We start from the raw sequence: 12685 nt of genomic DNA on the forward strand, positions 1-12685 counted from the left end.
CTTCGAAAGATTTTTTTTTAATATATATATATATAAAAAAACCCCTCTGAAGGACAGCAAAAACAAACTACAGCGCCTCGTTTGAAGGACTGGTGCCTAAAGCATCTTTTGTGTTCCGGCTGGTGGCGCAGCGATGATGCTTTAGTGACTCATCGCTCACCTGGCGGCGGGGAGGGAAGGACGCCGGGGATGGTGCAAGGCTCTCCGAAGCGCAAGCCGCGGGGCAGGACTTGCCCGGATCCCGCTCCGGAAAGTCCAAGGAGCCGTTACGATGCCGATTTTTCTTGAAGAGGCGAGAGCAGCCCCTGACCCCGGGGCAACGTAAACTTCTGGCAAGGTTCTTGGTGAGGCGGGAGGACAGGCAAAAGCAGGAAACCCGGCTTTCGCCCGTTTTCCGGGCCAAGGGCCAACATCCGCCAAGCAGCTGTAGATCCCCGCTTACGGTTATTTATTATTCTTATTCCACAATTCAGGTTGCAAGTCCTCAGTAAAATCCCAGAGGCCGAGGGACGGCGAAGGAGAGACGCATACGATCCGGCCGCTTTTCTTTTTACGAGCGGAAGTTTTTCGGTCCCTTCCCGTCCCCTTTTTTTTGCTTTAAAAGCGAGACTCCCCAGGCCAAGCTGCAGGAGAGGGAAGCGTCATCCTCTACGCTGGAGTCCGGTTCTGGTGCTCTCCGGCGCCGGAGACGCTTCTTTTTCTCGCCTCCTGGCGAGGCCGGCTTTCCTTCCTAACCCTGTCCCTGTTCCGAAAGTCGGCAGGAGCCGCGGCTTCGCAGGACCGGGCGCCCGTGGCCGTCCGCGTGTGCGCTCCTCGCCCGTACGTGCTTCTTTCCCCGCTGTTGTTAGCACCACCGCCGCCACCTCTTCCCAATGTTGCTGCTGGCTCAAATAGTCAGCGGCAGCGCCGCGCGTCATCGGCGGCTGCTCCAATGGCGAAAGGGCACAGACGGGAGGGCCGGCCTCTCTCGCTAGACAATATGTCATTCTTCGCTCGCTCGAACCGCCCACACGCCTTCCCTCCCTCCCTCCTCCCCTCCGCGCTTTCCTCTCCCATCAATCCAGTCCCCTCCTCCATTTGGGAAATTTACAGGAAACCCAAATTCTCTCTCGCTCTTGGATGGAGGGGAGCTAAATGCACGCGCGGACACACACGTAAAAATAAAATAAAATAAAATTAATCATAATAAAAAAAAATGCTGCAGCGGAGCAGTGGGAGGGACGGCGAAACGCAACCCTCCTTTCCGCCCTACCCTCCGAAAGGGGAGTTGCAGAAACTCCTCCAGAAGTAAACCCATTTAGGGAAGGGTCGACGTTGCTTCGAGATGAAACGAAAGTTGTTATTATTTGTTGCTTTAAATGGGTATCCCTCCCCTCTTTTCGGTTGCTTGGGAAATTCCTCTTCCCCCCCCCCCTTCCTCCCACCCCCACCCCCCCGGGAGATCTCGTCTGAGCTTTGCTTCGTTTGCGGTTGCTGGCTCCCGAGTCGATCGGGGGTAGGCGTCGATAAAGGCGGTCAGCGTGAATTCCGCCCTAGCTCCGGCTTCGACGCCGTCTAAGCCAGGGGCGCTTTTCGTTTGGGACGGTTTGCAAAATCGGGAAGAGAGAGCCCGTCTTTCGGGAATCGCTCGAGGCAGCAGCCCGCCTTGAACGCCAAGCCGTCCTGCAGTTCAAAAACTCTGCTGCGGCGCCGATCCCAGCATCTCCCCTCTTCCCCCCGATCGCGCACCCCCTCCCGGCAATGCCCCAGTTAGAAAGCAGCCCCCCGGTCGCTCTCTCACCAGGCGTCCCTCTGCCCGAACGCAGCCGGGAAAGTTTGCACTGCAGGCTTATCCGTGGAGTCAGAAGCCATGATTAGGAAAGCGGAAGGCACTGGCCAGCCTCGGTTAGGCGGGAGGCAGCGCCTCGCCGATCCCAGTTTAAGCGCAGCAGCAGCCGGAGAGGCGTCTTTTCTGGGCGGCCTGGCGAGGGCGCCCGTGCTCCTTCTGGCCGTCCCCTCGCACAATGCTCCTTTTCAGGCAGCTTTTCTGGCTCCGTTTGAACTTTTTGGGGCAAAAGCTTGGGGGGTGGGGGAATCAATCAAAACCAGGGCTTTTTCCAGACTTTTATCAGCCTGAAAGCAAGGCGGAGCTATCAAAGGTGCCGGCAAAAACTGGAGAGTTTTCGCCCATTTTTTTTTGAACGTTGGGAGCCGTGTGTCTCATTTCGTTCTTAACATTTTGAAAGAGCTTGGAAACTGATGTTTGGTCTGTCTGTCTGTCTGTCTGTCTGTCTGTCTCTCTCTCTCTCTCTCTCTGTGTGTGTGTGTGTGTATACATGACTTCAGACCTTAAAACCTTATCCACAGGAAATAAAGGTGAAAGGTGAAACTATCAACAAAATGACTGAGAAACCTTGTAGTTCTGGCCCAGTTAAGTTTTTATATAGATGTCTGGATACTTAATTTTTTTTATTATTACTATTTCTTCCAGAAAGTTGGGTGGTCTTATCCAGTTTGACATTTTGTAAGATAACGTTTGTAAAATTTATGTGTACATACTTTGAAAACTAAAAACGCTAGTGAATTATTTTTATTTTTATACAGAATTGTGCAAATGTGATGGATAGATTAGTAAATTAACATTTATTAGGTTCAGTCACGAGTGTAATTTTCCTGTTGTAGATTCTATTCTTAAAAAGTCCCTGTAATTGACATTGATTTTCAATAATTGCACAAAATGTACATGTTGTTCTCCCAGCAAGAATACCATCTAGAGTCTGTTTGACCTGAGGCACTGGGATAATTCACATGAATAAATACTTAACTGATTTATTGCTATCCTGGTGGTCTCCCATCCAAGAACCAAGCCATCCAAACTGTTTAAATCTGTCATGGTCAGTTAGCTGTACCATGTGCCATAGCCTATCATTTGTATGGCTTAAGGTGAACAACAAAACTTGCACTGATTGTCTTGTTACATTATAGACCAGGGGTAGGCAACCTCGGCTCTTTTATGACTCATGGACTTCAACTCCCAGAATTCCTGAGTCAGCATAGCTGACTTAGGAATTCTGGGAGTTGAAGTCCATGAGTCATAAAAGAGCCGAGGTTGCCTACCCCTGTTATAGTCCATCAGTTTGTTCCCGGTCTACTTGTAGAAGGCAAAATTCTAAAAACTGGTGAGTTGTGAAAGAGGAAAAGCTCCCTCTGTACAGTTCTGTCCCCAGACTAATATTTTCCATAAAGAAAGGAAGCATTTGTTTTTGTTTTGCTCTGCAAGGAGGAAGTGTTATTCTGTACAGGAGAATGCAGGAAATAATTCCCCATCACTTGCACTTCACGCATAAAGAACGAGATGGGTTAAAACAAATTTGAAGTCACAGTCCAACTCATGCTTCTAAAGATCTGGAGATCACCCCTCTCAAGGGTTTGCTGTACCAGATTCATGCAGTTGGAAACTGTCTACTTCTTTTGCATCTGAACAGGGGCCTTAGTATTACATAACAGTCCTTTGTATGTCTCTGTCTCTGTCTCTGACACTCTCTCTTTGTAAGAATGTTTACCTTCCTCTTCACCCAGATTCCCAATGCAGCTAAGAAATATAAAAGGAGCAACAAGATCTTCTCTCAGAGACAAGCTTCTGGCATCACCATTTGGCTTGCTAATTAACACACATTATGCCAGAAATGTACAGGATTTGCTTTTAATCTGAATGTTACCTTTTTCCTAAATAGTTTGATTAGCTTATAGCATTTGATTTAGTAGTATCTACATTATATATCTAACCATCATAGTTAAGTGAATCTTTGAATTTCCTCTAAAAATATTAAGGTATGTAACTCTCCTGGTTAATAGTTACTTAGTTGTGGGTTTGTTTGTTTTTTGCAAAAGTGTACTGCTTCTGGTTGTCTGAAAATTTGTATGTTATGTAGGTGATCGTGCGTATGCATAGTCTTTCTGAACACATGTTGATGCTTAGCAGTGATTACTTAAGTATAATTAATTATAAATCCATTTCAGACAAAACCCCTTCTTTATTTGTGGAATTGTTCAACAGGGCATCAATTAAGGACATGGGGACATAGGGTTGAATATAATAGTTAACAATTGACATCAGAGGAAATGAGAAACTAGTATGTCCAGTGAAAAACTAGAGAACAGAACAGAGCTTGGTCATTTGATTTGAGTTAGTTTCCCAAAAGACATACCTCTCTTAAAATGGCACTGAAAAGAGCCAATGGAATGTGTTTTTTAAAAAATTGGATAATTGCTCAACAACATCATATTGCACTGCTCAGTACATGAAATTCTTCACCTAAATGAAAGCTGAAAGCTGAAAATCTGACAAAAATGTAATTCTATTGTGTGCCTCAAATAGTAACTAGCAGAAGTTAACTAAGTAACTGACAGAAGTAACTAACTTCCTAGTAACTAACAGAAGACAACTACGTCTTTTAAAATATATCAAATCCTTGATTTATGACTGCAACTGAATCCAAAATTTCAATTGCTAAGCAAGGCACTTGTTAAGTGAGTTCCACTCCTTTTCACAACCTTTTTTGCCGTGGTTGTTAAGTGAATCACTGCATTTGTTAAGTGAATCGTGGTCATTAAGCAAATCTGGCTTTCCCCATTGGCTTTCTGGGAAGGTTACAAATGGCAAACACATGACTCTGTGACAGTGCATCTGTCAGTTGTCAAGTGCCCAAATGATCACTGAGATCCTGCAAGAGTCATAAGTATGAAAACCAGTCATAAGTCAGTTTTTTTCAGTGATGTTGTAATTTCAAATGGTCACAAATGGTTCTAAGTTGAAGACTATATTTATAGTCTCTAGAGCAAGGTATCAGTTTTGGGCTGTATGGTATTATGGTATTGGCCTTAATTCACATCAAATTCTTTGCAAAAACCTAAGGTGTTATGATGTATCGGAATAGTATTTGTGCATATGCAAGGAGTGTGGTCTTTTGCAATTGATAGAAGGATTTTTGTCAATGCATAGATTTAATAGTCCAAGGCTTTTGGTACCCAGAGTACTGATAAACACTGGGACATCCAGATTTAGTCACAGTTTTGTTCCATATAGCATCAACCTTGTGAACTCTCAAGTTTCCTCATTCTGCTATATATTCAAAATGGACAGTGATTGATATTTGTGTGTGTGTGTAGATATACTTTCTTTTGAGAGCAGGCAACAGAATTTCAGAATGTGGGCCATTGTGCTCACAGTAAAAAATGACAATAAAGGTTATCTTAATTCCAAAGTGAAATTATAACAGCTGTGGTGGCGCATGGTTAGAATGCAATACTGCAGGCTACTTCTGCTGACTGCTGGCTGCCAGCAGTTCTGGTAGTTCAATTCTCCGTGGCTCAAGGTTGACTCAGCCTTCCATCCTTCCGAGGTTAGTAAAATGAGGACCCAGATTGTTGGGGGCAATATGCTGATTCTGCAAACTGCTTAGAGAGAGCTGTAAAGCATTGTGAAGTGTATATAAGTCGTAAGTGCTATTGCTATTGCTATAATAGCTTTAGCTATTGATGTAAAACTTAAGCTCAAGTACCCCTCCCCCGGTAATATATGACATCTATATGAGAGGACTCCTTGATATTGAAAACTGGCAGTGTTCCTCAGTGGAAGGCTTTGGAAACCATGATTGTTTCCTGTCATTTCATAATCATAGCCAAATCTGTCTTCTGGTAACCTTGATATTCTATCTCCTGGCAGTATATTTTAATGTCTTGGTTATTGAATATAATTATTATGATAGGGAATACAGTTGTTTATACTTTTGTAATGCAAATAATGAACCTAAAATCTTTTTTTCCTTTTCTGTAACATTGAGGAACAATTATAGACTGGAGCATGCTGTTAACAGCATAGCAATGTAGCATAAAATCCTTTAAAGTACAGGTAACAGCTATATAGTCTAGGTAGACATTGATTTCACTGTACCTGCAAATCGTTCAGGAGACATTAATCCACATAATCAAAATGGAGCAGTACACCGCACAAAGTTGTATCTTTGACATAAATAATACATTGCATTTAAAATTGTTCTCAAATATTTCTGATTTCAGGGACTAGAAATCAGTTTTCACTAATGGTGTTAATTTCATGGCATAATAGATATACTTTTCAGCATAGAAAAACTCTCAACCAATTTGACTTTTTTTAATGAAAGCTTAAGTTGATTTTTGGAAGTTATTCTTTTGGCTTGGTTCTGTTGATGACTTTAAATTAATCTTCAATAAGGAGAGAGATATGAAAGCAAAATTAGTCTGTGTTAATAATGGGAGCTGGCTGGAACTTTCATCTATTATACAATGACTTTGGAGATGAGAAATTTAATACTGTACTTCTGTAGAAGCAAAATAATTTCATTTGTTAGTGTGGAATTTTTAACTAATGTATCTTCAAAGAAGTCTCAAGTAATATTAAATTGCACATGGGATGATTTTCCTCTTGCTTGTTATACTCCTGGATGAGGATATTAATCATTAGTATTCTCATCCAGGTGCTTCCCAGGGATGTTTGGGATTACAATTCCTGATTTTTCGTGCCAACATAATTTTACAGTATGGTCTGTAGCTATAGTGAGGTTTGGTCTCAACACATTTGGACACTTAATGAATGGTGTTGATAGGTCTGTGTGATTGGAAATATTATTCATTGCACAGTTGCTGCATTGATCTATGACAGATCTTGGATTTGGAAATGTGGAATCAGGTAATAATTTTAGGGGCTATCAACACTGATTGACTGGACCTATTTATTCTGTACTTCATAGTTTATGTGGAAATATATATTTGAATATCCCATATTTGTTAGGTCTTTTTTAATCATGTGTCACAATGTATTCTACTTGGTTTGCAAACTTAAAATATGCAGTTCTTTTTCTAGCTAGTACTAATTCCTCCACTGCTGTTCTGGGTTGTAAGAACATCCAGGATTGACTTGATTAATGGCAATACAGATTTTCTATCTGTTTCTACTGAAGTTTCAAAAAAGATGGTCACTTTTAAACAGATATTGAATAGAAAGGAAAATGCTAAACATATCTCCTTGATTTTTCTTGACCCAAAGTAGCCACCTTCTACAGTGCATTTTTAAAGAGAGGTTGCCATGTGTGTGTCTCATGTGACATTTGGTATCTTGGCTGGTCCATACAATTAGAATTAACTGGTAGTTTAACCACCCTAATTATATTCAGCAATATATTTCAGTTCACAGAAAGCTGTTTGTGGTCAGACATGACCTAATGAAAGCGGTGGTGAATTTTGAATAATGCCCATTCTAGTAGTCCTTGACTAGAGCAATGGGGAAAATGGTGCTGAGAGTTCCAGAGGGAAGAGATAATCAGCAAAACATCACCTTCCATTAGTAGAGGTTTCTGCCAGAACAAAGACCTTCCACAAGCAGAACAATTCTTTTTGTTCCTAATAGTAAACACAATCTCATGTCTACAGCTGGAGAAACAATTGGACAGTGAAGTGTTTTCTGTAGGTTGAGTTGGAAATCTGAGAAGGCTCTGTATAGAAGAAGAAAAGTTACAGTGGGTAATAACTAACTTTTTTCATCTTGCTTTGGGCAGATCCATGTTTATATATTCCCCGTTTTGCACACATGCTCGAGTTTGGTGATAAGAACCATGAAGTCTCCATGACAGCCTTAAGGCTCCTGCAGCAGATGAAGAGAGACTGGATGCACACAGGTCGACGGCCATCAGGGCTTTGTGGTGCAGGTATTGCAGAACTCATGAATTGGAGTGTGTGGAGTGGCAACAGCTAGTGGCAAAGAAATGTGTTATGTATATTTCATTTTGTAAAAAGGACTCGCATATGTTCACTCTTAGAATGTTGTGTTTTTAGGCGAATCTGTACATACAAATTTAATGTCAAGATGAATCAAATTAGATACAAACTTTAAGAACTAATCTAACCCTTGGCCATAAACCAGAGTATCACGGAGGTCATATTATTCCACAAGCAGAAAGTGCAGATTATCTATAAGGCATTGTATAAAAGTTGTATAAAAGAACATGAAAACAGTGGATTACACTGAAGTCTTATGGTTTAACTGAATAACTGATAGTTTAACAATCCTAATTACATTCAGCAGTATCTTGGTAGAGTCCAGTAATAAACAAATATATTAAGGCTGTGTGCAAAGGAGATAGTTTATTTTATCTTTATTTATTAAATTTGTTTGCTGTCTATTTTGCCATGATCAAAGCAAGTTGGTCAAGCTACAGTTCTTTCATGGCCTATATATAAGAACCTTTTAGAACCAAAGTATATACTAGAGGCAGATGCATGGGACAAAAGCTATTTTTGCTTTCTCTGATGTCCTGGAGAGACAAGTATGTTTGAAACAAAAAAGGGAAAAATGACTTACAGGGGGCACTTTGAACACAGAAGTTATAAGTAGAAGAAGGATTGTGCTACACTTCCATTTTTCTGCTATTTTGCATGTGACATTTTGTTACAGTGGAGAGAAAGACTGGACCTGTTGGACATCTCTGGAAGAACTGTTGAGAGACTTGTTAGATCAGACTTTTGTCTTTCAAACTGATTAGTACAACAGAGCACTTTTAAGAGCTCATCCTTGATCCTACTTTGGCTCTTCTTCTCTCAGTACCTCTTATTTCTTTTGATTATAAGCTCATGGGTGGTGATCCTGTTGTGTGTGATAAAGATATTAAATAAGCCATTACGGGTGACCCCCGCTTATGACCATTCATTCATAAACTGCTTGAACTTACAACCCTGCTTAAAAACATGGAACTAAAGCCTGTATATGAAGTTATAACTATTGCAGCACTCCCCCTCACGGTCACATGATCAAAATTTGGGCATGTGGCAGCCAGCCTGCATTTTTGACCACAGGGGTGTTGCAATTCTTCTCCCTGCCCCACCTTGTCTCTTCCCCCCCCATATTTATGCTTTTTTTGTCCCCCTGCCTCTCTCTGCTCAGCCGCTTCAGCTTATCTTTGCTCTTTCTTGCTCTCAATGCCAATGAGGCATTCTCGACCTGGTCTTTCATGCCAACAAGCCCCACTGCTAAGCCAGCAAAAGCAATCTGGTAAAAGGAATCCCTTTTGCATAAAGCCGTTGAAAGCAATGTGCCATGCTTCCTGCTGTAGCACAAAGAAGCAGAAATAAGCAAGAAACAAGTTATAGATCTGCAGCAGGCCAGGAAACCCACCCCGGCCTGACCCAGCAGCATGGTGCAAATGGGCTTGCTTTTGTCAACTGTGCATGAAGGGGCTCCCTTTGGCTGGCTTGCTTTTTTCTGCCTGTGTGACAAGGGACAAGGTAGGCATGCCTCGTCAGCCACGAGAATAAGAAGATAGGGAAGATAAGCTGGGTTGGTGAAGTGCAGAATGGTGAGAGTGCTGGGTGTCTGCTGCTTGCTGGGCTGGTGATAGTCCCAGAGCCATGTGGATCTATGGCTGCTTGCTGTCTTGAAAAGTAGGGTACGGGGTGGCCAAAAACCAGATAAGGGGGGTGGGTGGGGAGATTTTGAGCCACTCCCTTCCCTTTTGAGGCTTAGAGTTGAGAGGGACCAAGTCCAGAATGATTTAGAGTAGGTTGGGTACTGCCTTAATGATCCATGAGTCTGTGAGTGCTAGGATTGCTGTCCTAAGTCACATGATACAATCATGCTGACTTATGATGGCAATTTCAGTCCCAATTGTGGTGATAAGTCAAGGACTAACTGAACCTGCTAAGAAGGTGGGATAAAACTACTTTAAAATAGTACATTAAATAAACAATATATTTAGACTTCTGAATTTTAAAAGTGAAGAAGACAGTATTTAATTAAACTACTGATAGTTTGACCTAGAGAGAAAGGATGTCTATCCATTTATTTTCCTTTTTTTATTTCTTCCCAATAATTTTTTTTAGTTGGTAGCCACCAATTAATATTTCAATTGTGGCTTTCTTTATTTCAATTGTAGAAGATGAACAGAATTGTTGGGGATATAGCAATACCAATAGCACTTAAACTTATATACTGCTTCATACTGCTTTACAGCCCTGTCTAAGTAGTTTACAGCATATTGCTCCCAACAATCTGGGTCTTCATTTTACTGACATCAGAAGGATGGAAGTCTAAGTCAACCTTGAGTCAGTCAGAATCATACTCCTGGCAGTGAGCATTCTAACCATTGTACCACCACGGCTTTTATGATCTTTTCTGTGTTATGGAAAATCTACATTAAGACATATCTCCCAACTTTAGCTTAAAAACACTGTGTCGATGCTTCAAACATTGGATGTTTTTGCTCTGACAATTCTTTAAACTGTTTGCTTTGAATATAAAGACGTTGCGGGGAGGAGTATGCTGACCTGGACGTATAAATTAGATAAGAATGGTGTGCAAAATAACGGAAGTGAAGCTTGTGTTTTGGGCTAATTGGAGAATAGTTTATAGTTTATTAGACTTATATACTGCCCTTCTCCCGTAGGACTCAGGGCGGTTCACAAGATTTTTTAAAAGAAAACAATACCACAATTACAAAAATTAAAACAATTAAAATGATTATATTAATCTCGAATATAAAAATCCTAATTAAAATGTGAATAATGTGGTGTAATTAAGGGAGGGAGTTGTGCATGATAATGATGGGTTTAGGGGAGGAGGATTCAGATTCTGGCATCCATCCATGAGTGTCGATGCTTTGTTTTCATTATTATAGACTTTTAGAAAAACTGCCTGAACGTTGTTTGAACTGTCTCATTCATCGGAACCATGACATCATGCCAGAATCTATTTTCTTTCAAACAACCTGGGTGTTCCTGAGCTCGGCCACTGTCTCTAGTAAGGGAGAGAAGCTGGCAAAGATTCAGGGAAGAATCTTCATCATGGGAAGAGGAAGCCTACTTGGAGATGATAACCTGGCTGCTGATGAAACCTCAGAGGAGGGAGTAATAGACGGCTTGCTGTGGGAAGATGAATTTGGGCAGATCTCCAAACCCAAGCAGTTAAGTGCGCGTATCTGGTTGTCAGGCTAGAACCACTCTAGCAGAGACTCCAGGTGCTTAGAGACTGCCCTGCCAATTTCAAAACCAGAATGGTGAAATGCTACCAGACCGTCTGCCACTGAGAATTTGGGTGAGAGGAAAATTCTGTCTGCAGACCAGATGACCTGCCAGCCCCAGGAGTCCCCTGCCAGGTCCTCCAGACCCACAGAGACAGAGAACCCCAGCCTGGGGCCTCTGCAGCAATGGGAGGTTGAGAAACCCCCACAAGTGAAAGGCCAACAACCTCTGAGCTTGCCACAGCTAATAGAGGCCTTGCAACAGCTTGGGGTGGTGCAGAAGCTTGGAGATCAGAAGCTGGTGGGAGGACAACCACAGCAAGGGTGGCAGCAGCAGAGCCCAAATGTGCAACCCCTGGGCATAACGCAGGACCAGTGGGGCCAGCAGCAGGGGCCCCCCCAGCAATCAATGATGGCCCCACCCTTCAGAGCAACCTTCGATGGGGACCCAGAGAAACTGATTTTTTCCCCTAAACCAAGTACGCTCTCATTTGAATCGCTGGGCCTATCTCTACCCGGACCCAGGTGCTATGGTCGATGTGATTGCGTCCAGCCTAGAGGGAGAAGCATCCGAATGGTTAAACAATTTATATAATGAGCAAGCCCCTGAACCGGAGGACCCCCACCTCTTCCTCTTAGGGCTGAGAGAGATTTGAGGACCCATCCATTGCCCTCAAAGCAGAAGAACAAATCCACAGGATAAAACAAGCTGGCTGGCCTGCCCTGGAGTATGTGCAGGAGTTTCGCAAAATAACCGGTCGGATAGGGAGATGGCCTGAGAATCCATAATTCATCATTTCAGGGAAGGATTGGACAACCACCTTTCTCAGGCCTGCATATACTGACCTGTGCCTGACCAGCTGCAAGAATGGTACTGGGCAGCGGTAAGATAAGATGTTCAGCTCACCCGCTATAAGAAGCCTCTCCCACCTGAAGCCAAGCCGAGGTCAGAACAACCTGAATGGCAGTCACCCCCACGAAAATCTCCAGCTACTGTGGCGGCTGAAAGACCCAAGAGAAGCAGGCCTAGCAATTAAGTGTTTCCGGTGCGAATAGCAGGAACATTGAGCAGCAAAATGCCCAGGCCACTACCCCCAACCGCAGAACAGACCAGGACCAGCAGTGAGAAAGAAACCTGCACAGTGGCTAATGGGAGAGAAATCCAACCGGATGACGCAGGAACCTGTTGCCCAGGTCACATCCCCCACACGGGAGGACACCGGAACTCAGTCTGGATCCACCCCTGTTCTACTTTCTTTCGACAGCGATGACGAAGGAGAGAATGACCCGATGAAGAGCTGACACGTCCTACCTTTTTCACTACCTGCCAAGCTCATAATCCCTAAGTCGGGTACGCAGGTAGATTTAAAGGTGCTAGTTGATTCTGGATGCTCCCGATGCATCATTAGCTTACCATTTGCCATGAAACTGGGCATACAAGCAAAACTGCTCTCCAAACCTGTGAGGTTTGAGCAGGTCGATGGCTCCCTGATGGGAGGGACTTTAGTCACGCAATTAACGGAGCCCCTACGCCTAGACATAAAATAAATAAAATAAAATAGGTGAGCACAGGGAATTTATTGGCTTCCTGGTGGCCCGAAAAATGACTGAGACTGTGATCCTAGCATTAGCCTGGTTGGACAAATGGAAGCCATTTATCT

General features: G+C 43.0%; 1 protein-coding gene across 6 annotated transcripts in view; it reads left to right on the top strand.

Moving 5' to 3' along the window:
• BRF1 (BRF1 general transcription factor IIIB subunit) overlaps positions 1-12685 on the top strand; it is a 224397-nt gene that overhangs the window by 88394 nt on the left and 123318 nt on the right. For 5 of the 6 annotated variants that reach the window (XM_083351085.1, XM_083351087.1, XM_083351086.1 and 2 more), the window contains one exon: positions 7572-7721. The exons of the other annotated variant lie outside the window; for it this stretch is intronic. In XM_083351085.1, the coding sequence (XP_083207211.1) occupies positions 7572-7721 (150 nt within the window). The remainder of the gene's footprint in view (positions 1-7571; positions 7722-12685) is intronic. 6 annotated transcript variants of the gene reach the window in all.

This window comes from Vipera ursinii, assembly GCF_947247035.1.
Source record: "Vipera ursinii genome assembly, chromosome: 1".
NCBI lineage: Eukaryota > Metazoa > Chordata > Lepidosauria > Squamata > Viperidae > Vipera > Vipera ursinii.